This window comes from Podarcis gaigeae (genome assembly GCF_964106915.1).
Source record: "Podarcis gaigeae genome assembly, chromosome: 7".
NCBI lineage: Eukaryota > Metazoa > Chordata > Lepidosauria > Squamata > Lacertidae > Podarcis > Podarcis gaigeae.
In genome coordinates this window covers 7,433,943-7,460,734 of record NC_139683.1, presented here as the reverse complement: position 1 = coordinate 7,460,734, position 26,792 = coordinate 7,433,943, and the positions used below count along the sequence as shown (strand labels likewise).

The window sequence follows — 26,792 nt, the reverse complement described above, 5'->3', positions numbered from 1 at the left end:
CCTAAGAATGACCACATCCTTGGCCAGTTACCTGGTCACAGTGACCTACTTGGCTGGTTGCCAGGTCAGTGTCCTTCAGACACTAGTCACAAGACCTCCAGGTGAAAGATAAGGGAAGCATGTGCACCAGATGGGCAGGGTATAAATTATTATTATTATTATTATTATTATTATTATTATTATTACAGCAATTAAAAGAACCTCAACACCATACTCTGATCAGCTTTCTGACCATAAGAGAAAAAAGAGGCGTGCTCACTGAATCAAAACACAAAAGACCATATCAAATACTTGTCATCAACTGTAATACTATTATTTTGAATAGAGTAGCTACACATGTGTTCACTGATTAGCTTATCACATGCCTACCACAAACGGACAAAGTCATCAGATGTCATTGTCTAATCATTGCCTCTCCCTTATTCAGTTCATTAGGTAGAATTTGTGACTGTATTTGCCTGGGCTTCACCAACATTTTTGCAACATCCAGCTGGTTCCCTTCAATAGCACCTGCTTCATCCTTGAACATCCTTTCAAGCACATCAATCAAGAGCTCCCTGGATTGTCTCTCCCAACCAAGTAATATATCCTTGGGTCAATGATGCTGTTGAATGGCAAATATAATGCAGAAGAGGAGAGCGGTCAAGAAATCTGTGTGCACCTTTGGTGGCTGACATCTGTGTGAGCTACAGCAGATCTTGATGAAGGGGGTCAGCATGGAGCCAAACATAAAGGGATGGGGGGACCCAGAAAGTTCACAATGCTAATAATCATTGGACCCTCATGAAGTAGAAGCGTCATTCCAGAAAGTAGGTTAGACAAAACCCAGAACAAGGATGATACAACAGCAGAATAGGCTGGTAGATGGCATGAGTAGCAAATGAAAGGTGGAAAAGGTACGCCCACAACCAATCATGAAACACCAGAAGCATTCCTATTCACATTCCTAATAGGCAACCAGCTAATCCAATACTACCATATGAGTAGGGCAGGCTGCTGCATTTAACTGATGAAGCCATTAGCCTAAATATGCCTATGCCTGCCCTACTCCCAGTGGTCCATTCTGACCACATGAGACTGACACACACACACATACACACACACTACCATAGATGCCAGGTAGCACCATGCTTTTCACACTTGCAAGGGGTGCCCCTAGCAAGGGGGGAAACACTCCCATCAAAGCAACAAAGGAGAAAAATCGCGCACTTCTCTGAATTTTGCAGTGCAGGTATAGTTCAAAACACATTACATAATGTACACAAAAATATATTCTATGAGAAAGCATGCATTTATAAGCATTTTTTGTTGAAATGCATAGAAAAACATACGGTAATGCTTATTTTAGGCAGGAAATCTGTACACAATGTGTATTTTAGGGAAACTGAGTACAAAAGTACAGACAATTTAAATGTGAAATGTTTGTTTCTCTTGTTTTTAAGGGGACAGAAACAGAGTTAGGACTGAGCTATCTTATGAAACTGACACAGAACAGAAACAGGCTGACATTGTTCATCCTTATTTAGAAATCATTGCTCTCCAGAAGCTTCTTAGTGCATTATTATGTGCCGGGAACACATATCGCAGATTCTTTCAATTCCACGTTTCCCGTTTTCCTTAATGACAAAGGAAAGCAAAGGATGAATGGTGATTCTGAAAGCAGTAAGGAGAAATCAAAGCAACATAAGAAGAATAATGGGTATATAACCTAAACAGTCTATGAAGTACAATATTCTAAATGGAATAGCAAAGGAAATGAAGGAAGTGAGAGTGAGCAGTAACGGTCCCATAAAACATTATTGACTGATCTTGTGAGCTGCAGCACATCTTGGTGAACCTAATCAATGTAGAGACAAGAAGAGCGATGATAAGGGCATTCTTGGTACAGATTATCCTGATAATTGTGGAGAAAACATTTGTATGACAAAAGATGGCAAAATAGCTTTGCTCTTCCAGGCAACAAGCCAGAAGTGGGCCAAAGCAGCCATGAAGGCAAAGCAGAAATGTATTCTGACTGGGCAAAACAATCCTAGATTGGAAAGCAAGCCACACTGGGCTGTCCAGTATAAGCAAACCAAAGGAGGTAAATTACTGGCCTCTTTAGTGACAATGATCTTGTTGGTCATTTTTGAGAGTGCTCGGTACCAAAAAAGGAAGCGACAGAAGCACAAAAGGGAAGAAGTTGAAGTCAACAACAGGCAAGTTCAGCAAGTTAGGCGATCGAGGGAGTACTTTTCTTGGTGCAGATGCACAAGGCATATGTACAGAAACCAGATGGCAATTCCAGTCTTCACCAATGGAAACAGAGGTGGATTTAGGAAAGCACAACCAGTTTGCCAGCACTGGGCACAAAGCCAAGAGGGCACTGGAAGAAGACGAAGAAGACGAAGAAGACGAAGAAGAAGAAGAGGAGGAGGAGGGGGAGGAGGAGGAGTTTGGATTTGATATCCCGCTTTATCACTACCGGAAGGAGTCTCAAAGCGGCTAAAATTCTCCTTTCCCTTCCTCCCCCAGAACAAACACTCTGTGTGAGTGTTTGTATCTGTACATATTTTTGAAGGATTTCTGTTCTTTTTTAAAAATGTGATCAATAAAGTTTATTAAAAAAAAAGAAAAAAAAGAACAAACACTCTGTGAGGTGAGTGAGGCTGAGAGACTTCAAAGAAGTGTGACTAGCCCAAGGTCACCCAGCAGCTGCATGTGGAGGAGCGGAGACGCGAACCCAGTTCACCAGATTACGAGTCTACCACTCTTATCCACTACACCACACTGGGGCAAGGATGACTTGGAACAGAAGATGAGAGGCAGAGGGAGCGAAAAGTTTTGAGAATTGCACAGGGGGCCACTGAAATTTTAGACCCCAAAGTCCACCACTGCTCCAAACATGCACATAAAAATGCCGGTGCTGTGGAGGATTGGTAAATAACAACAAGTATTGTCATAGTACCATGTTCTCCATTGTTTCCTCCTCCCTTGCACATAAAGGGAAACTGGCTTCTCTACATCATGGTCTTCACGAAATTGCTGGTACTTCATTACAATTTGTAATTCATTGCAATGATACCTGAAGGCCTTTTTAGGACTGGTCCTGAAACATTTAGCTGCTAGAGGCTATCCCTGGAAATATCTGAGTTGGCATCTAAGAACATTGCACCCTTGCTTTAGGATCAACTCCATTCCTTTGTTTAAGGCACCTTTCCCCAACCTGGTGCCCTCCAGATGTTTGGAACTACATCTCCCACTCCCATCCAGCACAACATGGTGGGAGTTGTAGTCCAAAAAATCTGGATGACATCAGACTGGAGGAAGCTTGTTTAAAGTCATGCGATCTCAGAACATGTGTACAATTTATCTTCCTCTCTCGACCCTGATAACTTTAGCCTGATAAACAGTTACAACAGTTGGCTAAGATACCATCATAGAGGAAGGGGCAGAGAAGACTGTGTAACCAGAGTTTTTTCTTATATGCATTGGGAGTCTTGTGCCTCTTATATGAAGCTCTTCTTTATTTTGCCCAAAATGTTTTCCTGCATTGCAGGGGGTTGGAGTGAATGATCCTTAGGGTCCCTTCAGACTCAACAATTTTATATTTCTATTCTTCTTCTTGAAGCTGTAGCAGGTGAGTAGTGTTAATCTCTTTCCTGGGCTACCTCTAACAAATGAGTTAGAAGCTTTCCATATTGGAATTGTGTAGGCACTTACTTTTAGTGATTATCCCTTCTGATCCTCATCCCTTCTGCTTGCAGACATAGTGCAGAGAACAGGGAAGAAGGAAGAATCCAAAGGAAAAGATTTCATTATGGCTGAGCAGAGCACAGCAGCATCACTTGGTTTAACCATTGATGGGTTTTCTGGAGACTACAGCCCTTCAGCATTCCCAGAGGAAGATGATGAATCTGAACTTGCTTCCTTCACACATTACCTGTTTCTCTTTGCCTGTCTTTTCATTATTACCCTTGCAATATTCATATGTGGCCTGGTGGGGAATGCAATTGTCATCTGGTTTCTCTGCTTCATCGTGAAGAAGAATCCCATCACCACCTACATCTTGAACTTGGCTGTAGCTGATTCTTGTGTCCTTGCAACTTTAGCATTTTCAATTTCAGCTAGCTTTTGGCATGTAGGAGGAATTTCCTCTGGGCTTTGTATTGAACTGTTTATTTCCGCACATGCCATAAGCTTATATCTACTGACAGCCATCAGTGTCGAGAAATGTCTCTCTGTTGTCTTCCCAATCTGGTATCGATGCCACCGTCTAGAACACCTGTCTGAAATTGTTTGTGCATCACTATGGGCAATGTCCATTCTGGTCTTTGGAATCTATCGCTTTGTCATTTCAACAGAAAATGCAGACTTTGACATAATGATTTGTGTCATTCATATGATCAACTCTGTATTTTGCACACTTGTTGTGGTTATCTGTACTGTGATCCTTTTCATCAAGGTCTGCTGCAGTTTACATCGATGCCAACGAGGAAAGTTCTACACAGCACTCTTGCTTGCTCTTCTTTTCTTCCTCATTTTTGGTGTTCCACTCAGTGTCATAATAACTGTTCAATATCTTTTTCCTGATATTAATATAATAACGACATTATTCGGAGTAGTATCTGCTGTTATCAACAGCAGTGTTAATCCATTCATTTACTTCTTAATTGGAAGGAAAATGACACATCGATTCAGAGAACCCTTGAAGGTGGTGCTGGAAAGAGTTTTTAGTGACAAAGATGATTGCAGAGAAGATTGGAGTCTTCCAGCCGCAACAGATTCAATGATGATGACTCCTTAAGTCTCTCCTTGTAAGCTAAGCTGTTGGAATGGCATTAGAGATGACCAACAACATAGATTTATTCTTTAAAAAAAGTCTGTAGATTTGTGTTTTTCTGCTTCATTTCTACAACTTATAATCATGGGTGTTTATCTTTTAATGTTTGCTCCTTTAGTTTTTATACTTGTTATTTGCTTAGTAGCTAACATGAACATCTGGTGGCATACAAATTAATAAAGAAAAATTAATCATTCACGAAGTGGGATTTGTTCAAATACCAAGGACTCCAAGACTTCAAAGGCATAAGCAGGATTCTTTCCAACTCCATCCCTTTGGAAGCTCTGCACACCCTTGGTGTGAAAGTGTGAATTTAACACACCTGGTCATTCATTATGTGTGAAGCTTGAGCTGCTGTGAAAGCCATCTGGTTCCCTGTCAAAACCTCCTGTATCTCCAATCCAACCCTATTCCACCACAAATAATATTGTTCCAGGTTTGTGGGGGAACAAGGTATCCCCAGATCCCTGTGTATCAGATTCCCTCCTATATATTCCTGGATATGTTCTGGGAAGAGGAAAGAGAACAAAGGTGAGAACTTCATGAGTGCAGGCTGCAACCTAGAGAATGGCTAGCATAGCTGACTGCTCTGGACTCAAGCTGACTGAAGCTATGAGAGAAGCAGCAAGAGACACACTTGGGGAGGGAGGTTCTGCAGTCCCTTCAACTAAGCTCAGGTGTAAATATGAGTAAAGAAACCACATTTCTTAAATACCCTGCAGACCTTCACTGCAGGAGAAGAAGAAGTTCCACTGTATCCATTGGCTGTAATCCATTATCTTTGTGCTATGAAAACTTTCACTAGCTGATGTGTCCACATTGAACAACTTGTGCTCACACAACTACAGGGCCATCTCTTCTTACCTTTTCCAAATTTGCGAGCAACCTTAAATACAAGGGTGGTCAAGAAAAAAAGAACATTGTTACAATGATACCTGAAGGCCTTTTTAGGACTGGTCCTGAGACATTTTGCTGCTAGAGGCTATTCCCAGAAACATCTGAGTTGGCATCTAAGAACATTGCACCCTTGCTTTAGGATCAACTCCATTCCTTTGTTTAAGGCACCTTTCCCCAACCTGGTGCCCTCCAGATGTTTGGAACTACATCTCCCACTCCCATCCAGCACAACATGGTGGGAGTTGTAGTCCAAAAAATCTGGATGACATCAGACTGGAGGAAGCTTGTTTAAAGTCATGCGATCTCAGAACATGTGTACAATTTATCTTCCTCTCTCGACCCTGATAACTTTAGCCTGATAAACAGTTACAACAGTTGGCTAAGATACCATCATAGAGGAAGGGGCAGAGAAGACTGTGTAACCAGAGTTTTTTCTTATATGCATTGGGAGTCTTGTGCCTCTTATATGAAGCTCTTCTTTATTTTGCCCAAAATGTTTTCCTGCATTGCAGGGGGTTGGAGTGAATGATCCTTAGGGTCCCTTCAGACTCAACAATTTTATATTTCTATTCTTCTTCTTGAAGCTGTAGCAGGTGAGTAGTGTTAATCTCTTTCGTGGGCTACCTCTAACAAATGAGTTAGAAGCTTTCCATATTGGAATTGTGTAGGCACTTACTTTTAGTGATTATCCCTTCTGATCCTCATCCCTTCTGCTTGCAGACATAGTGCAGAGAACAGGGAAGAAGGAAGAATCCAAAGGAAAAGATTTCATTATGGCTGAGCAGAGCACAGCAGCATCACTTGGTTTAACCATTGATGGGTTTTCTGGAGACTACAGCCCTTCAGCATTCCCAGAGGAAGATGATGAATCTGAACTTGCTTCCTTCACACATTACCTGTTTCTCTCTTTCTTCCTTTTCATCCTTACAATATTCATATGTGGCCTGGTGGGGAATGCAATTGTCATCTGGTTTCTCTGCTTCATCGTGAAGAAGAATCCCATCACCACCTACATCTTGAACTTGGCTGTAGCTGATTCTTGTGTCCTTGTAACTTTAGCATTTTCATTTTCAGCTAGATTTTGGCATGTAGGAGGAATTTCCTCTCAGCTGGGTTTTGAACTGTTTATTTCCACACATGCCATAAGCTTATATCTACTGACAGCCATCAGTGCCGAGAAATGTCTCTCTGTTGTCTTCCCAATCTGGTATCGATGCCACCGTCTAGAACACCTGTCTGAAATTGTTTGTGCATTAATATGGGCAATGTCCATTCTGGTCTTTGGAATCTATTACTTTTTTATTTTAACCCAATATGCAGGCTTTGACATAATGAGCTGTGTCATTCATATGATCAGCTCTGTATTTTGCACACTTGTTGTGGTCATCTGTACTGTGATCCTTTTCATCAAGGTCTGCTGCAGTTTACATCGATGCCAACGAGGAAAGTTCTACACAGCACTCTTGCTTGCTCTTCTTTTCTTCCTCATTTTTGGTGTTCCACTCAGTGTCATAATAACTGTTCAATATCTTTTTCCTGATATTAATATAATAACGGCATTATTTGGAGTAGTATCTGCTGTTATCAACAGCAGTGTTAATCCATTCATTTACTTCTTAATTGGAAGGAAAATGACACATCGATCCAGAGAACCCTTGAAGGTGGTGCTGGAAAGAGTTTTTAGTGACAAAGATGACTGCAGAGAAGATCGGAGTCTTCCAGTCACAACAGATTCAATGATGATGACTCCTTAAGTCTCTCCTTGTAAGCTAAGCTGTGGGGATGGCATTAGAGATGACCAACAACATAGGTTTATTCTAAAAAAAAAGTCTGTAGATTCGTGTTTTTCTCCTTCTTTTCTGCAACTTATAATCACGGGTGTTTATCTTTTAATGTTTGCTCCTTTAGTTCTTATACTTGTTATTTGCTTAGTAGCTAACATGAACATCAGGTGGCATACAATTTAATAAAGAAAAATTAATCATTCACCAAGTGGGATTTGTTCATATACAAAGGGCTCCAAGACTTCAAAGGCATAAGCAGGATTCTTTTCAACTCTATATAATATAATAATAATAATTTATTGTTTGTACCCCACCCATCTGGCTGGGTTTCCCCAGTCACTCTGGGTGGCTTCCAACAAAGATGAAAAATACACTAAGATGTCACACATTAAAAACTTCCCTGAACAGGGCTGCCTTCAGATGTCTTCTGAATGTCAGGTAGTTGTTTATCGCTTTGACATCTGATGGGAGGGCGTTCCACAGGGCGGGCGCCACTACTGAGAAGGCCCTCTGCCTGGTTCCCTGTAACTTGGCTTCTTGCAGTGAGGGAACTGCCAGAAGGCCCTTGGAGCTGGACCTCAGTGTCCGGGCAGAACGATGGAGGTGGAGACGCTCCTTCAGGTATACTGAACCAAGGCCACACTGCTCTAAATCCACCTCCTCCAACCTCCTTGGCCATCTGCTTCCCACTTTAGAAGGCAACATGCAAGTTCATAGCAAGGGACAGCAGCTGCAACAACTTTGACAGATTAGAGAACTGGGCCAAAACAAACAAGATGAATTTTAACAGGGAGAAATGTAAAGTATTGCACTTTGGAAAAAAGAATGAGAGGCACAAATACAAGATGGGTGACACCTGGCTAGAGAGCAGTACATGTGAAAAGGATCTAGGAGTCTTGGTTGACCACAAACTTGACATGAGCCAACAGTGTGACGCGGCAGCTAAAAAAGCCAATGCAATTCTGGGCTGCATCAATAGGAGTATAGCATCTAGATCAAGGGAAGTAATAGTGCCACTGTATTCTGCTCTGGCCCCTTCATGGATCACTGCCTTGCCGTGGCGAAGGGGCTTGAAGAACTCAGAGAAGCTATGAACTATGCCGAGCAGGGCACCCAAGATGAACAGGTCATAGTGGAGAGTTTTGACCAAACGTGATCCACCTGGAGGAGGAACCGGCAAGCCACTCCAGTATCCCTGCCAAGAAAACTCCATGGACAAAGACAACAGGCATATAAAAGATATGACGCTGGAAGATGAGCCCCTCAGGTCGGAAGGCGTCCAACATGCTACTGGGGAAGAGCGGAGGGCAAGTACAAGTAGATCCAGAGCTGATGAAGCGGCTGGGCCAAAGCCGAAAGGACGCTCAGTTGCGGATATGCCTGGAAGCGAAAGGAAAGTCCAATGCTGTAAAGAAAAATATTGCATAGGAACCTGGAATGTAAGAACCATGAACCTGGGTAAGTTGGAGGTGGTCAAAAATGAGATGGCAAGAATAAATATTGACATCCTGGGCATCAGTGAACTAAAATGGACGGGAATGGGTGAATTCAGTTCGGATGACCATCATATCTACTACTGTGGGCAAGAAACCCATAAAAGAAATGGAGTGGCCCTCATAGTCAACAAAAGAGTGGCGAAAGCTGTACTGGGATGCAATCTCAAAAATGATAGAATGATCTCGATACGAATCCAAGGCAGACCTTTTAACATCACAGTAATCCAAGTTTATGCACCAACTACTTGTGCTGAAGAAACTGAAATTGACCAATTCTATGAAGACTTACAAGACCTTATAGAAGTGACACCAAAGAAGGATGTTCTTCTCATTATAGGGGATTGGAATGCTAAAGTAGGGAGTCAAGAGATAAAAGGAACAACTGGCAAGTTTGGCCTTGGAGATCAAAACGAAGCAGGGCAAAGGCTAATAGAGTTCTGTCAAGAGAACAAGCTGGTCATCACAAACACGCTTTTCCAACAACACAAGAGACGACTCTACACATGGACATCACCAGATGGGCAGCATCGAAATCAGATTGATTATATTCTCTGCAGCCAAAGATGGAGAAGCTCTATACAGTCAGCAAAAACAAGACCTGGAGCTGACTGTGGCTCAGATCATCAGCTTCTTATAGCAAAATTCAAGCTTAAACTGAAGAAAGTAGGAAAAACCACTGGGCCGGTAAGATACAATCTAAGTCAAATCCCTTATGAATACACAGTGGAAGTGAGGAACAGGTTTAAGGATTTAGATTTGGTGGACAGAATGCCTGAAGAACTATGGATGGAGGCTCGTAACATTATACAGGAGGCAGCAACGAAAACCATCCCAATGAAAAGGAAATGCAAGAAAGCAAAGTGGCTGTCCAATGAGGCCTTACAAATAGCGGGGGAGAGAAGGCAAGCAAAATGCGAGGGAGATGGTGAAAGATACAGGAAATTGAATGCAGATTTCCAAAGAATAGCAAGGAGAGACAAGAAGACCTTCTTAAACGAGCAATGCAAAGAAATAGAGGAAAGCAATAGAATGGGAAGAACCAGAGATCTGTTCAAGAAAATTGGAGATATGAAAGGAACATTTCGTACAAAGATTTCCACAATAAAGGACAAAAGTGGAAAGGACCTAACAGAAGCAGAAGACATCAAGAAGAGGTGGCAAGAATACACAGAGGAATTATACCAGAAAGAAATGGATGTCGCGTATACCCCAGGTAGTGTGGTTGCTGACCTTGAGCCAGACATCCTGGAAAGTGAAGTCAAATGGGCCTTAGAAAGCACTGCAAATAACAAGGCCAGTGGAAGTGATGGCATTCCAGCTGAACTATTTAAAATTTTAAAAGATGATGCTGTTAAGGTGCTACACTCAATATGCCAGCAAGTTTGGAAAACTCAGCAGTGGCCAGAGGATTGGAGAAGATCAGTCTACATCCCAATCCCAAAGAAGGGCAGTGCCAAAGAATGCTCCAACTACCGCACAATTGCACTCATTTCACACGCTAGCAAGGTTATGCTTCAAATTCTACAAGGAAGGCTCAAGCAGTATGTGGACCGAGAACTCCCAGAAGTGCAAGCTGGATTTAGAAGAGGCAGAGGAACCAGAGACCAAATTGCAAACATGCGCTGGATTATGGAGAAAGCTAGAGAGTTCCAGAAAGACATCTACTTCTGCTTCATTGACTATGCAAAAGCTTTTGACTGTGTTGACCACGGCAAACTATGGCAAGTTCTTAAAGAAATGGGAGTGCCAGATCACCTCATCTGTCTCCTGAGAAATCTCTATGTGGGACAAGAAGCTACAGTTAGAACTGGATATGGAACAACTGATTGGTTCAAAATTGGGAAAGGAGTACGACAAGGCTGTATTTTGTCTCCCTGCTTATTTAACTTATATGCAGAATTCATCATGCGAAAGGCTGGGCTGGATGAATCCCTAGCCGGAATTAAGATTGCCGGAAGAAATATCAACAACCTCAGATATGCAGATGACACAACCTTGATGGCAGAAAGTGAGGAGGAATTAAAGAACCTTTTAATGAGGGTGAAAGAGGAGAGCGCAAAATATGGTCTGAAGCTCAACATCAAAAAAACGAAGATCATGGCCACTGGTCCCATCACCTCCTGGCAAATAGAAGGGGAAGAAATGGAGGTAGTGAGAGATTTTACTTTCTTGGGCTCAATGATCACTGCAGATGGTGACAGCAGCCACGAAATTAAAAGACGCCTGCTTCTTGGGAGAAGGGCAATGACAGGCCTAGACAGCATCTTGAAAAGTAGAGACATCACCTTGCCAACAAAGGTTCGTATAGTTAAAGCTATGGTTTTCCCAGTAGTGATGTATGGAAGTGAGAGCTGGACCATAAAGAAGGCTGATCGCCGAAGAATTGATGCTTTTGAATTATGGTGCTGGAGGAGACTCTTGAGAGTCCCATGGACTGCAAGAAGATCAAACCTCTCCATACTGAAGGAAATCAACCCTGAGTGCTCAGTGGAAGGACAGATTGTGAAGCTGAGGCTCCAGTACTTTGGCCACCTCATGAGAAGAGAAGACTCCCTGGAGAAGACCCTGATGTTGGGAAAGATGGAGGGCACAAGGAGAAGGGGACGGCAGAGGACGAGATGGTTGGATAGTGTTTTCGAGGTTACCAGCATGAGTTTGAGCAAACTGCGGGAGGCAGTGGAGGACAGAGGTGCCTGGCGTTCTCTGGTCCATGGGGTCACGAAGAGTCGGACACGACTAAACGACTAAACAACAACATTCTGCTCTGGTCAGACCTCACCTGGAGTACTGTGTCCAGTTCTGGGCACCACAGTTCAAGAAGGACACTGACAAACTGGAAAATGTCCAGAGGAGGGCAACCAAAATGGTCAAAGGCCTGGAAACGATGCCTTATGAGGAATGGCTAAGGGAGCTGGGCATGTTTAGCCTGGAGAAGAGGAGGTTAAGGGGTGATATGATAGCCATGTTCAAATATATAAAAGGATGTCACATAGAGGAGGGAGAAAGGTTGTTTTCTGCTGCTCCAGAGAAGCGGACACGGAGCAATGGATCCAAACTACAAGAAAGAAGATTCCACCTAAGCATTAGGAAGAACTTCCTGACAGTAAGAGCTGTTCGACAGTGGAATTTGCTGCCAAGGAGTGTGGTGGAGTCTCCTTCTTTGGAGGTCTTTAAGCAGAGGCTTGACAACCATATGTCAGGAGTGCTCTGATGGTGTTTCCTGCTTGGCAGGGGGTTGGACTCGATGGCCCTTGTGGTCTCTTCCAACTCTATGATTCTATGATTCTATATGCTATTGTTATTCTTCTGAATAACCTTATTCATTCATTGTCTTATTCAAGGCCCCAAGGTGACTATAGAGAATTTCAAATAAAGCTGGAGGAATTCTGCAAATTGTTTGGTTTTGGCTCTTGACTCAGTCATGATTTGCGAGGAGATCTACTCATTTATGCCTTTCCTCTGCAGCCTACACAAGATTGTTTTTTGACTGGCTGTTCAAGAAACCCTTGGCCACATCGTCCCTTTTTATGTAATCTGTGCAGGAGACCAGCCACATAGAAGCCAAGTTGTGATGCTGTGAAAGCTGCAGATTTCCATTGCTAATTCAGCTAGCAAACCACACCAGCAGAAGCCCTGAGCAAATATTCCACCCCTATGTGCTCACCAAAATTGGCCTGCAGGGATTGGGATAAACCTTGCAATATGAAGTGCGGCAGAAGAGGGTGATCATTCTGACTAGCAAGCAAAGATGCTTAATTAGACAGAATGGATGCCTTAGTACAGGGGTTGGCAAGGCTTACTGGGCATGGGCCAGATCACTCCTGCAGAGATCCTTCGTGGGCCAGGCCGGTGCAGCACAACGCCGAAAATCGCGTCTGCGCATGTCCGTGGTGCCGGAAGTTGCCTCTGCGCATGCCCAGACCCTGGAAATTATGCTTGTGAAGAAGCAATTTCCGGCACCGCGGACATGCGCAGACACGATTTCTAGCATCTGGGCATGCACAGAAGTGATTTCCGGAGTCCCCATGCTGGACTGCGTCGGTTTAGTGCAGCACTCAGGGACTTGATGAGCGGGCATCTCAGTTTGGGGGCGGCCCGGCGGCTGGTTAAGTGGCCTCCATGGGCCGCTTCCAGCCCATGGGCCTTAGGTTGCTGACCCCTGCTTTAGTACATCACTGAATTCCTCCTAATCAAACGTTTCAAAGAACCCATGGCAGTGCCTAAAAGGACTGCATATGAAACACTGTCAGGGACTGGTCTGAGGAGGAATGGTGGAGAACCCCCGCCCCCCCTGCTGCACTTCCCAGAGAAGAGGGAGACAGTATAGATTTAGAACAGTGGTTTGCAGAAGGTCACAGTTCAGAGGCTGCAGAGGGCAGAAGCTGGGAAATATTGGGAGAGGAGCAGGAGGAAGAAGAAGCACCAGGGTAGAGACAGCTGACAGACTCAGCGTCTTTGGACAGCATGCCAGACCCCTCCCCTTATCCCAGGTCCTGGCAAGCATTGAGAGCAGTAGAACAGAAGGATCAAAGGCAGAAAGCACAGATCAGCCGGCGCAGGGATGATGTATGATAGGAGAGATGGAGGTGGTGGGACTTTACACAAAGCAATGCCATTATCTAAAAGAGGTGGCATTGCTATGTCTTCTACTGTGAATCTTGAATAAAAGACTTGGTAAGAATTCTTTTTTATCTGCTTATTAGCTGCCACCCTGGGAGGGAGCAGATTCCCTGACTCCTGACAAACACATAGGCAGTAAAAACCCAGCAACCTCACAGCAAACGTCCGTCTGAGGAAAGGTTACAGCATCTGGGGCAAAAGAAAGTATTTCTTCACACAAACAAATCAGTCCACACAGTGCATAGTTAAACTATTATTATTATATATTAAATTTGTACACTTCCCTATACCCGCAGGTATAGGGTACAATCACAATATAAAAGCACAAAATACAGAATATAAACAAAAGCAACCCAATAACAGATGCCCCCAAACACACTTTAAAAGGGTGTGAAGGGTTTGATGTGAATCAGCCAAAGACCTGGTTAAACAGGAAAGTATTTGCCTGGTGCCTAAAGGTGTATAACGATGGTGCCAGGCAAACCTCCCTGGGGAGAGCATTCCACAAATGGGAGACCACTGCAGAAAAGGTCCGTTCTTGTGTTGCCACCCTTGAGACCTCTTTGTGGAGGAGGGACATGAAGGAGGGCCTCAGATGAGGATCTCAGGGTCCAGGTAGGTTCACACGGAGAGAGGTCATCCTTGAGGTATTGCGGTCCTGAGCAGTTTACTATGGGACTATGCTCCCACAAGAGGCAGTGATAGTCATCAACATGGCTGACTTTACTCCTCACAGAGAGGTACCCTGAGGTTCCTGACGGCAATGGACTATGCTGCAGCAACTTTATCAATACTGAGCTAGAGAGAAGTGGCAGTTAAATCAGTATGGCAAAAGAAAAGCATTCCTTTGAGTTAACAAAGCTGTGGCTTTTTGTTGTGCCTATTGATTACATCTTGCATCTTCATTCCTGGGTAAGGAGACTGAGCTTCATGGTATAGTCCACTATGAGCAATTATTCTTACATGTTCCAGGATCAAAGCATTTCTATTCAAGAACAATGCTGGCTTAGTCAGTTGATGGCTTGGGTTGAACAAGTTACTGCACTAAGTTTCTCTGCATCAGTCAACACATTCTCTTGCAGAGGATAGTGTTCATCCTGGAAGACCCTCCTGAAAATCACCTTCAGGGGTTCTGTAGAGGAACATTTGCCCCCTTTCCCCACCAAGTAATAAAGCACTGGCTTAATGCTGCCATTGACAGAGTAGAGGAGCTGTGAAAGTGCAATAAGAGTTCGTGAATGCTTAGGGGAGGGTAGCAGAAATGTGATGCTCCATGGGCCATGGCAGAGGAGGAGAAACAGGAGGGAGAGAAGAATGGCAGTAGTTAGGCTTCCTGGCAGTCGGCGCTGAGAGTTGCAACACATTTTGGCCAGCAGGAGCAAAGTGCAGACAGCTAAAATTGGAGGCAAAACCCATATGACCACAATGAACATGTTCTCGACAACTGGGTATAATATCATATTATAGACCAGGTAAAATGAAATTTCCATTCCGCAGAACATGACACACAGGATCCAGACTAGCACGGATAGCCCAGACGAAAGGGATTGTGGCCGTCGATGTTGGTAGCAGCTCAGAAAAGAGACAGAGAGGCATCTTTCTATACTGATGATTGTATGGAAACAGAGACTGGCAGTATAGCAAAATTGGCATAAGTGCAACAGGGGTATTGCAGAAATGCGGACAGGGAGTGGTAATCCACAGAGGTCATCAACGAACAAAAAGATAAGGGACAGAGACAAAAACATGAGCAGGCCAAAGTCAGCTGCAGTCAAATTTAGGATGTAGGTGGTGAAAGGATTTCTCTTAATATAGGAATCAAGGAGCCACAAAACATATCCATCCCCCAGCAACCCAAATATGCAGATAAGGATGGCAATGGGTTTAGTATAATAACCCAATTCGGAAAATGCATATCTGTAGATTTCTTCTTCGAAACATGTTGTGCGAAGTTGCTCTCCGTACATTTCATATGTGTTTTCAGTGTCCATGGTGAAAATGTTGCTGCCCCACTCACTGCTGTTCATAATACTCTACACCGTTTTCTGTTCTGTTGGAGGGTGGAAACAGAAGGGAATTAGTCACTCTGGTTGAGCTGGACTACAGAAGTATCTGAACATTTCATATCAACACTTTTGCTGTTTTGAAAGGTGAGGCAACAAAAGCTGGCATGAACGGGTGACGTTAGAAGCCTCAGATATGGCTTTGCATGAGAATTCCAAAAAAACCCTAAACAATCAGCAAAGTTTTGAAATCAGTGATTAAAATCAGCGAAGTTTTGAAATCAGTGATTAAAAGCAGTGAAGTTTTGCAAGTTTCAGTCTGCCATCTTGATTCATAATGACATCCAGTTGTATTAAAACATAGACAAACCCTGTCCCTTGATCTCAGGAACCATCATGCAAAGTAAGAATGCAATATCTCAGTAAGTGCCCAAACACAGAGTTAACAAACAATCATCCAAAATAGTAGATTTTCCAGCTAAATTCCAGCATTACCATTACTATTACTGTAACTGTTTAAAATGACTTTATAAGAGATTTTATATAGAAACAGGAGAAATATCAATTTGAATTACTAGAAGGATGTTAGAAGAGTCGTTTTGTGCTGTCTGAGTAACTAAACATTAAAGGCTGGACTCTAGAGGCAATTTGGGCAAAGTTACAGCCTACAGAGGGGACAAAACTATTATGGAGTGCATATGATAAATACTTTGAATAACTGCTGTAACAGATAATTGTCAGAAAGGGAGGCAGGAGTTCTTCTTTTTAATCATTTTTTCCAGTCTTCTCTTTTCTTTTAGTTATTTTTAATCTGTTCTTTCTCTCTCTCTTTTTTATTTAATTGTGTTTTGTAAGGATCATGGGTATTCTATTTAATATTTCCTTTTTGTTCTTGTTATTCATTTTTATATACTCCTTTTTATTATCTTTTTATAAATGCGTTTGGGTTTTAATGCTCAAAATGTTATAAACCTTCCATAAAATTGTTTTTAAAATTACTGTTATTAATTCTACTGTTATTATGCATCCAGGCAACTGATACATAAGAGTAACACTTACGTTACTAAAATATGGGGGCTGGGAGGTTAAGGCAGAAGGATGACAAGAATGAATGGAAACAGAAGCTGAATCAGCCCACAGAGGAAGTGGTGGGAGAGAAACTGCTTTTACATCACACTCAGACATTTAACAAATCTTGGAGCCTCATTGTGGTCAGCTAGAAACCACTAAAGACTTTTACAATTTTGAATACTACTTAAAAAATGAAAAGGAGTGAGTGTGGGGGAGAGAAATATCTTGACCTGGCCATGAAAAATATTGAGAACAGTACTAAAGAAACTTCTCCATGCTCTCAACAGTGGCAGCCTCCTTCGGATCAGACTCTGTCCGGTAAAAGGGATTTGATTTATTCCTGTCTCTTCGAAGAGACACCTTCCTGCATTAGAGGTTGAAATAAGAGGCTATCAGCCACGATATCCTGGTGGGACCCCAGCCTCAACAGAGGGCTGAATGAGTTTCCAGGCTCCTTCTCATTTCACAATTCCGTGTTCACAGAGGGCAACGCAGGATGCAAGCGGGAGTGGCTTGACCCCCACCTAAATGCAAGGCATAGCCTGGATTTATGTTGGGGGGCAGGCTTTATGTGAGGTGGCGCAGTTAACCACCCCCCCCCCTGGCTACACCCATGGTTACCGGTGCCCTCTGGAGTGCCTGGGTAAGGAGAGATTGAGAAACCAGAGAAGAGGTCCCCAGGAACATCACAGATCCCCACCAAAACCTGGAACTTTTAAAGGAGGACAAAGTGAGGAGATAGGAACACAAAACTCTTTAAACAAACAAACAGGACAATCAAAACTTACAGATATAAAAGTTACAGACATAACTTACAGATCCTTTCTTTGTCCAGTCCCTCCTGGGGGACCTAAAGCTTCCAGCAAAACGCGCGATCTATCTGGCTGTTCGCAGTCCTTCCTTCCTCCTTCAGCGGGGGAATATTTTCTCCCTGCTTGCTTTCCTGTTATTCACACGCCCTTCTGATTGTCGCTCTCTTGCTCTTCTTCGCTGCTTTTTCTCGACTGGAGTCTCTCCAGCAGCTCTTTCCCTCCTCCTCCACCCCTTCTAGCCAGATCCGCCTTCTTCCCACGCACCCCACCCCCTCCCAGACTTCACAGATTCCTGAGAATCTTCGGATGTTCATTCAGCCTAGGAAATCCCCAGTCCAGAGCAAGTACTGCTGCTTCTGAAGAAGAGAGGCCACCAACTGCTTTCCCCCTGGCTCTCGCTGCTGACTGATCTGAGAGCACATGTACACAGTGTGCAGGGTGAGCCTGGGAGGGAACTACACAGACTGCATTTTTTAAAAAATAGGCTTGAATGCTACTCTCAGTTAAAGAGGAAAGTACAATTTGCAGAAGGAGCTGGTTATATGTGGTGCTGATGTGCCAGAGACAGGCCAGAGAGACTTTGCAAGTGATCCAGCAGTCTTTCCGGTGAAGATTTCAATCTCCTGTGCACAGGAAACTTTGCATGGCGGAAGATTTAACTCTTTGTGAACCCAGAGCTTGCAAACGAAAAGAGGATTTTCTGTTTCTTCTAGCTGGTGGAGGATACAGTGGTACCTCGGGTTACATACGCTTCAGGTTACATAAGCTTCAGGTTACAGACTCCACTAACCCAGAAATAGTGCAAAACAAAAAATTCCTTCCAGTAGCACCTTAAAGACCAACTAAGTTAGTTCTAGGTATGAGCTTTCGTGTGCATGCACACTTCTTCAGATAACCAGAAATAGTGCTTCAAGTTAAGAACTTTGCTTCAGGATGAGAACAGAAATCATGCTCCGGCGGCGGCGCAGCGGCAGCAGGAGGCCCCATTAGCTAAAGTGGTGCTTCAGGTTAAGAACAGTTTCAGGTTAAGAACGGACCTCCGGAATGAATTAAGTACTTAAACCAAGGTACCACTGTATAGAATCATAGAATAGTAGATTTGGAAAGAACCCAATGTCATCTAGTCCAACCCGCTGCAATGCAGGGGTCTCAACTGACAGTTACCATCTAACCTCTGCTTCGAAACCTCCAGTGAAGGAGAGTCCACCACTTCCCAAGGGAGTCTGTTCCACTGTCAAACTACTGTCAGAAAGTTCTTCCTGATGTTTAGTTAGAATCTCCTTTCTTCTAACTTGTTTGTTTTTTTCCAGACGTGGAGTTGTCTTGTTGCAGGAATTTATGTACAGGTGTGGGGGGGGTGGTTGCCCCTCCAGCAGATATCATGCACATGCAGCCCACTACCAAAATCAGCACAATCACTTTTGTGACTTTTGTGATTTGTCCCCACAAAACACTTCATCACGGTTTCATCCTATCTATTCAAAGGGCCTCTGCTGCACAATACCAAATGTAACAATTCACTGATAAATGTATCTGTGTACTGGCTCACTGGGAAAACTTCAGAAATCCATATAGACATGGGAGCTCAGCTACTCAGTAGCCCCTCTGCCTGAGTGATAATTCCTGGCATCCTGATACCTGAGTGTGTAGACAGGTAGCCATTCCAGAAATAACAAACCCAGATGAAGACAAAAGGGTGTGATTAACTTGGCTGGGAAACAGGGAAATGTAAATATCTCTTTTGTTACGCTTGATGGGTGTTTGGTGGAGGGCAAGGAGAACCATGGGGCATTGTCCAGGATGCTCAGATTACTGCCACCAGACCTCCCCTCTCATGATGTAACCATGATGTATTAGTGATGCAGTTTGGGGGGGGGATGTAGCAGCTAATAAAAGTTTGGGTGCTCTTTTGTTCGTGGTTTCCATCTTGTTCCACCTTGTGGCAGGTGGGAGTCCTGTTGTGACAGTCTTCAATAAAGACCAAGACTACTGGCTGCTGTTTTGCTCTGGTATTCCTGGCTGGTGTCCTTGTATTTTGTCCAAGGGAGCTCTCAGATTTCTCCATTAACAGTCTGAACATGTAGGACGTACTTTCTGTACTTTATGAAGAGTCTAGATGCATCTTGGTTGGATGCCTACCTAACTCAACATCCTAAGTAAATGCCTACCTAACCCAACATCCTGTTCCTTCCCATGGCCAATCAGATGCGTGTGAGAAGCCCACAAACAGGGCATGAGCACAATAGTCCATCCATGCTATATTCCCCTGTTGGTGATCCTTTTTGGTAGACACATGTTTCACACACACATATTCTAGGAGTCTCTTGAATCATGACCTTTAGATAGTGGTAGCAGCATGTCTTGGCAAGCTTATCCAGGAAATGTTCTCTACTTCAGGCTCAGTTGTTTAGACCATAGTGCCACTCACATCCCACTCCAACAGGATAAAAAAGGTAAAGGGACCCCTGATCATTAGGTCCAGTTGTGACCGACTCTGGGGTTGCGGAGCTCATCTCGCTTTATTGGCCGAGGGAGCCGGCGTACAGCTTCCAGGTCATGTGGCCAGCATGACTAAGCCACTTCTGGAGAACCAGAGCAGTGGACGGAAACACCATTTACCTTCCCACCAGAGCGGTACCTAGTTATCTACTTGGACTTTGACGTGCTTTCAAACTGCTAGGTTGGCAGGAGCTGGGACCGAGCAATGGGAGCTCACCCCCTTGTGGAGATTCAAACTGCTGACCTTCTGATCGGCAAGTCCTAGGCTCTGTGGTTTAACCCACAGCACCACCCGCGTCCCTATCCAACAGGATAGAAAGTGGCAAAATGTCTCCCTTCTGCAAATTGTTTGGTTTGGGCTCTTGACTCAGTCATGATTTGAAAGGAGATCTACTCATTTATGCCTTTCCTCTGCAGCCTACAAAAGATGGTTTTTTGACTGGCTGTTCAAGAAGCCCTTGACCACATCCTCCCTTTTCATGTAATCTGTGCAGGAGACCAGAAACATAAAAGCCAGGTTGTGATGCTGTGAAAGCTGCAGATTTCCATTGCTAATCTGATGGCCTCTCAATTGTCAGTTCAACAGCTAGGGCACTATAAACAGTCCAATAGTGGGTCCAATAGTGCTGTGCTAAATAAATGGATGAACTTCTTTGATTTAATACTGCAAACCAAAAATAAATTCTTCAAGCTCACCATTATGTTGGAAAAGCTGTGGAGAATGAGGTTACTATTTTCAAATTTGGTGGGAGTGCACCCTGGTCTGCGCCTTTTAGGGAAAATACTTTTATCTGACCTCCAAAATCACTATCAGGCACTTGCCTTACTATCATTAGATTTGACCACAAATTCTACCCTTAAATCTAAAGAACTAATTTCCTTCCTGTTAACAGCAGCTAGACTAGTTATTGCCCAGTGATTAGAAAACTCTTATATACCAATAGAGGCTTGAGTTAATAATATCTTGAACACTGCTCTTTCAGAATGCCTTTCATGTCATCGTCAAATAGTGAGAGGCAAAAAGAAGTCTTTGACACAATTTAGTCTCCTTTTTTATTGAAGAAGAACAGGATAATTTTACGCCATCATCATCACAGAGGTGTCTGTGGAGGGAATATATTGATTGAAAATGTCTAGTAAACCCAGATCCATAGTTGGGTTCCTACTGAGAGTATTTGGTGAGTCAACATGACAGTGATGATGAATTGAGGAACGGAGCCATTGTTCTGTGGTATTAGGGCAGTCAAGAAAACAAGTGTAACTTTTGGATACAGTGGTACCTCGAGTTAAGTACTTAATTCGTTCCAGAGGTCCGTACTTAACCTGAAACTGTTCTTAACCTGAAGCACCACTTTAGCTAATGGGGCCTCCTGCTGCTGCCATGCCGCCGGAGCACGATTTCTGTTCTCATCCTGAAGCAAAGTTCTTAACCTGAAGCACTATTTCTGGGTTAGCAGAGTCTGTAACCTGAAGCGTATGTAACCTGGAGCATATGTAACCCGAGGTACCACTGTAATTGTGTTTTTAATAAAATTAATTTTTAAAATACTGCAAACCAGTTCTCTCTCTCTCTCTCTCTCTCTCTCTCTCTCTCTCTCTCTGTGTGTGTGTGTGTGTGTGTGTGTTGAATCTGGCCATTCCTCTTCACCCAATTTTCTTGGACAGACATTAAAAAACCTAAAATGAAAACCTGAAGTATTTGTTTGCCAGGTGAATGCCATCCCACAGTTACAAAAAAATGATAGTAAATGGCATTCTTATAGTATATTTAAAAAGGGCACACCTAAAGAGCTGAATTTTCAAGTTGCCTAAATGGCTACACTTTCCCTCATAAATAACCTGCAAGGTATTACCCAAAAGAGTGCAATTTTTTCACAGGAAGCAATTTCTTTCACACTGGGAACATTGTCAAAGCATCTAGGATAATGGAACATTACCTAATAGGCTGCTAGGAAGTTTCAACACAATATTATTACCATGTGCCACCCTCACTGAAATGAGAGAAAACATTTTACCGATATTCTCCACCCAGAATGAGAAGTTTCTTTTGAACTCTAGAAAGAGATTGTGAATAAGATTCTGACATTCTGAAGGGTGATATCTCACACCTGCTTGATCCCAGCAGGGAAACCCAGCCAGTTGGGTGGGGTATAAATAAATAAGTTTTCTGTTTTGCAATTTAAAATACTCATTTTACATCCTTTTCTGCAATTGTTTTTATTGATTTTCATATTTATATTTATACAGTACATTCTTACAATATTAGTAACCTAAAACTCTCAGGATTACCACTTCCCTCTACCCCTCTTCTGGTTTTCTTGTTTCCACACTATAATATTTACACACTGATTTATATCACCATACTGTTCATATCTATACATGGTTCTTTCTATAATCTCATATAGAATGCTCCATACGTTGTAAGGTTTATCTCCGACCTGCCAGTGTTCTTTATATGTAAACAGTGTTTCTCAAGGTAAGTTATAAATTTCTTACAGTCTTTTTAGAAAATCTGGTCATTCTGCTCATGGATTCGTCCCATCAGCCTGGCTAATTCTGCGTACTCTACCATCTTTGTTTGCCATTCTTCAATAGTCAGCAGATCTTGATGTTTCCATCCTTGAGCTATCAAAACTCTGGCCGTCATTGTCACATACAGAAATAGTTTTTCGTCTTCTTTTGGTATCTCATCCCCAACCATTCCTAAAAGAAATGCCTCCGGCCTTTTCGGGAAGGTATATCTAAACATTTTTTTTTAGTTCATTGTGTGTATATATATATATATACACAATATATATATATATATACACACACAATGAACGTTTTACATCCTTAATATATCAATGACTTCCCTTCTTCTCTTTCATTGGTTCATTTTACATATCGTAAATCCCTGCGTATTTCACAAAAACTATACCATTCAGTATTCCATTATTGCACCCATCAAAACTTTTTTACACTGTTGAATCTATCTTAATGCTGCCCACGTTGTCAGCTGTACACAATTATTTCCCATATATTCAGTAAACATTTTCCAATCTTCTTTAAACGTATATTCTTCTTGTTCTCTTATTCTATATGTTAAGTCTGTGAGTTGTGCATATTCTTAAGTTGCCATTCTTCTTTGGTTGGAACCTCACAGCTGGGGAGCATGTCACACTTGTGTGCCCGTAGCTCTTACCATCACATCATAATTTCTCTTACTCTGTCCATCGTCTGGCCTGCCACTGAAGCATCGGTAGGCAAACTAAGGCCCATGGGCCAGATCCGGCCCAATCGCCTTCTAAATCCAGCCCACGGACAGTCTGGGAATCAGCATGTTTTTACATGAGTAGATGTGTCCTTTTATTTTAAATGCATCTCTGGGTTATTTGTAGGGCATAGGAATTCGTTCATTTCCCCCTCCCCCCCCCAAAAAAAATAGTCCGGCCCCCCACAAAGTCTGAGGGACAGTGGACCCTGCTGAAGAAGTTTGCTGACCCCCTGCACTGAAGGTTATTAACCTCACAAAATCCTCACAAACTTCCAAACCCTGTTCTTTTTCGCACACTGAACAGATCAGTCAACTCAGGCAGAGTGAGCGCTTTAAGCAAAATTCAGGACCACGGACACCACACATCAGGTTGCACTGCTTTAAGGTCTCTTCCCATGTTATAGGTATGGAGGGATATTTCCTCCCAGTTTAGAGCTGAAACTATCTCAAGATTTAGGCGGGCACACTCGCTATACTCTCATGGATGCCTGCGAAAAACTTTTTTTATATCTGCAAGCCTATCCAGACGTGTAAATTGCTATTTGCTTTTTTTTTCTTTCCTGATTCTATCCATTTCTTTAGTTTACAAGAAACAGTTAAAAGCCAAAGGTTACAGTTAAGGAAAAGTACTCAAAAATTTTAAACAATTAAAACCATCAGTAAATTAAAAAAAGAGTTTAAAACTGAGATTAAGAAGGCAGCAGCCAAGAAAAAGGTGAAGAGACTTCCCCTGTGATGAATCAAAAGCTTTGAGGGAAGGGATTGAAAATAAAACTGCTAACAGCATGATGCTGCTATACAATTTTACAGTGCTACCATATTTGGAATACTTTGTACATTTCTGGTTGTTTCGCCTTAAAAAGGAGAGCTGGGGAAACTTCAGGAAAGGTTGAAGAAAAAGGTCAGTAAGAGGGAACAGGATAGAGCTGCATAATTATGCATTACATAGATAAAGTGAATTGAAAGTTGCTGTTTTTTGTAATAGTAGAGTTTAGGGTCATCCGATGAAATTGAATTTTGTAAAATTTAGGATAGAGAAAATAAAATACTGCCTCTGAATGTCTCTGAATACCAGTTGCTGGTAACTGCATGTGAACAGAGCAATGTGGCACTCAGTTCCTGCTTGCATGCTTCCCAGAAGCAGACAGCTTCTAGATGGACCTTTGGTCTAAATCAGCAGCCAGACGCTTCTTATGCACTAGTAATAATGAATATAGATTATTATCCCTTGGGGAAATTGCCTGACCAATCAGATGACCCTGACAACCTGCTGGTGGAGAACTACTCCGTGATGTTGACACACGACCAGCTGATGGATGGAGGCAGGAATAGCACCCCCAATGCCACCTCTTCAGAATGGGGTGGCTCTGCTGCTGAGGGATGATTATGGATCCAGAGCGATCTCCATAAGATCAAAAATGACCTTCAACTATTCTAACAAGTGGATGATGTGCTGGTGGTGCAGAAGAATATAGTGTGCGGAATTGGCACTACTCCAAGTGTCACATACATGTTCCACATTTGTAATATTTTAAGGTTTCAATATTTTAATGCTGTATTTTAATTTTGTTTTTAAGTTGTAATCATTCAACTTGTTTTATTATTGCTTGTAAGCCGCTCTGAGCCCGGACGGCCTTGGCTGGGGAGGGCGGGGTATAAATAAAAATTATTATTATTATTATTATTATTATTATTATTATTATTAGAGGAGAACTGTTGTGGAAACTGGGAAAGAAAGACAATAGAGCCAGGACCCAGACCGTGTGTTTCTTTCACTGATTTTATTCATGACACTCATGAGCCATCTGCTGGCAAGCTGGACTAATAGCACTTTGAAAAGGGAATTTCAATTTTCTCCCCTCCTGGCTGTTCTCTAGCAACATTTGCTAATAGCTAGAAACACACACTATTCAGGCAAAGCTACCTCTTCTTCTTGCAAGTGCATATCGTGAAGTCAAGCTCAACTTACCAATTTCGCAGGAATGTTGTGTGTATGGAAGTGGAGGGAGAGAATGCCTGTTCAGGAAAATATAATTTTATAGCACCCTTACATCCAGCACGCAAGGTCAATGTATGTAATCACATTTCTGATATTTCATTCTAACCATTTGCAGAGCGGAAGCCATATTTGTATGTTGTAGCTGAAAGAACAAAAGTTCTTGTGGCCTCTTTAATGCAACCACATTTATTATGGCATGTAAGGTTTCACAAACTGTCCAAGTCGGACAAGGTGCAGTCCCAAAACGTTTATGCCATCCTAAATGTATCAAGCTTTAAAGTGTCACTCATAGAATGCATTTGGATGCGGCTACTATTGGACGTGGGTGGTGCTGTGGGTTAAACCACAGAGCCTAGGGCTTACTGATCAGAAGGTCGGCAGTTCGAATCCCCGTGATGGGGTAAGTTTCCGTTGATCGGTCCCTGCTCCTGCCCACCTAGCAGTTTGAAAGCACGTCAAAGTACAAGAGGATAAATAGGTACCACTCTGGTGGGAAGGTAAACGGCGTTTCCGTGTGCTGCTCTGGTTTGCCAGAAGTGGCTTAGTCATGCTGGCCACATGACCCGGAAGCTGTACGCCGGCTCCCTCGGCCAATAAAGCGAGATGAGCGCCACAACCCCAGAGTTGTCTGCGACTGGACCTAATGGTCAGGGGTCTCTTTACCTTATTATTGTGTTAGTCTTCCTGGTTAGAAGGCTAGTGCTTCTAACATTCCTTTTGCATCACATTACCTGCTGCATTAAAGTATTTCCCTTTTTTGATATGTCCAAGCAGGTGGATGTGGTGTCATTGGACATGTCACCACCCTTGTGTACTTCTGTTTTCCCATGACTGGCCCAAGAAAATAGTGGGGAAAACTGTATGCTAGAATACCAGCCCATATTTCATCACAATGGTGTGGTTTGTGAAAATGGAACAAAAACGTACAGCACAAAATTCCTGCAATTTTCCGGGTTAATAGGGTTGCAAATTTATTATATTTTTTCTGGAAGCAATTATCACAGAATTGTGTACTAAACTTCCACTAGATTCTGCTACATTTCCAAAAGTGGCTTTTATGTCATGTGAAAGATCTTATAAAACACAGGAATTATTAGGTAAGGAAACACTTGGGAAATGAAGAGATGTGATGTCTGAATGCAGTCTTAGTTATTTCTAGGCTTTATAACCAACTCTATTTAAACTTGTGAATAAGACAGATTCTTATTCCTTTGCCTATAAAACCTCATCATATAAATAAAAGCTGTTAAAGAGTAACTTTGGTGGTCGTCATTGTCTATCTGAATCCTAAATAATTTACTGCCTTTGACAGCCAAAATCTTGGACAGAACAGGTTGCCAATCTTTTGAGGACAGTAGACACATTTGGAGTTTTGAGCAAGTGACATGGATGCGATGCCACCCTCTTCTATTTCCCTTCTCCTCTCCCCACAGAGAGACAGGAAAAAGACAAATTGCACATACAAACACACAACACTTTCCCAAGGCAACTGGGTAAAAGTTGGATCCAGCAGAATTAATCTGAGAAGCGCAAAGA

At 42.7% G+C, this 26,792-nt stretch overlaps 3 protein-coding genes across 3 annotated transcripts; 2 read left to right on the top strand and 1 right to left on the bottom strand.

The window, feature by feature from the left end:
• The first annotated feature begins 3,184 nt into the window (after window positions 1–3,184).
• LOC310849231 (mas-related G-protein coupled receptor member H-like) lies at window positions 3,185–4,800 on the top strand. Its single transcript, XM_083749374.1, has 2 exons — window positions 3,185–3,619; window positions 3,747–4,800. The coding sequence occupies exon 2, from the start codon at window positions 3,800–3,802 to the stop codon at window positions 4,784–4,786; it is 987 nt and encodes a 328-aa protein (XP_083605500.1). The 5' UTR covers window positions 3,185–3,619; window positions 3,747–3,799; the 3' UTR covers window positions 4,787–4,800.
• A 1,362-nt stretch (window positions 4,801–6,162) lies between these two features.
• On the top strand, window positions 6,163–7,683 carry LOC310849234 (mas-related G-protein coupled receptor member H-like). Its single transcript, XM_083749379.1, has 2 exons — window positions 6,163–6,312; window positions 6,440–7,683. The coding sequence occupies exon 2, from the start codon at window positions 6,493–6,495 to the stop codon at window positions 7,471–7,473; it is 981 nt and encodes a 326-aa protein (XP_083605505.1). The 5' UTR covers window positions 6,163–6,312; window positions 6,440–6,492; the 3' UTR covers window positions 7,474–7,683.
• A 6,177-nt stretch (window positions 7,684–13,860) lies between these two features.
• Window positions 13,861–17,744, bottom strand: LOC310849013 (mas-related G-protein coupled receptor member H-like). The gene is made up of 2 exons (XM_083748731.1): window positions 17,510–17,744; window positions 13,861–15,669 (listed from the first exon to the last, which is right to left on the bottom strand). Exon 2 carries the CDS (start codon window positions 15,644–15,646, stop codon window positions 14,630–14,632), a length of 1,017 nt encoding a protein of 338 aa, XP_083604857.1. The 5' UTR covers window positions 15,647–15,669; window positions 17,510–17,744; the 3' UTR covers window positions 13,861–14,629.
• Window positions 17,745–26,792: the final 9,048 nt, after the last annotated feature.

Coding starts and splice junctions, on each gene's coding strand:
- LOC310849231 (XM_083749374.1), top strand. CDS start 3,800: ATGGCTGAGCAGAGCACAGCAGCATCACTTGGTTTAACCATTGATGGG.
- LOC310849234 (XM_083749379.1), top strand. CDS start 6,493: ATGGCTGAGCAGAGCACAGCAGCATCACTTGGTTTAACCATTGATGGG.
- LOC310849013 (XM_083748731.1), bottom strand. CDS start 15,646: ATGAACAGCAGTGAGTGGGGCAGCAACATTTTCACCATGGACACTGAA.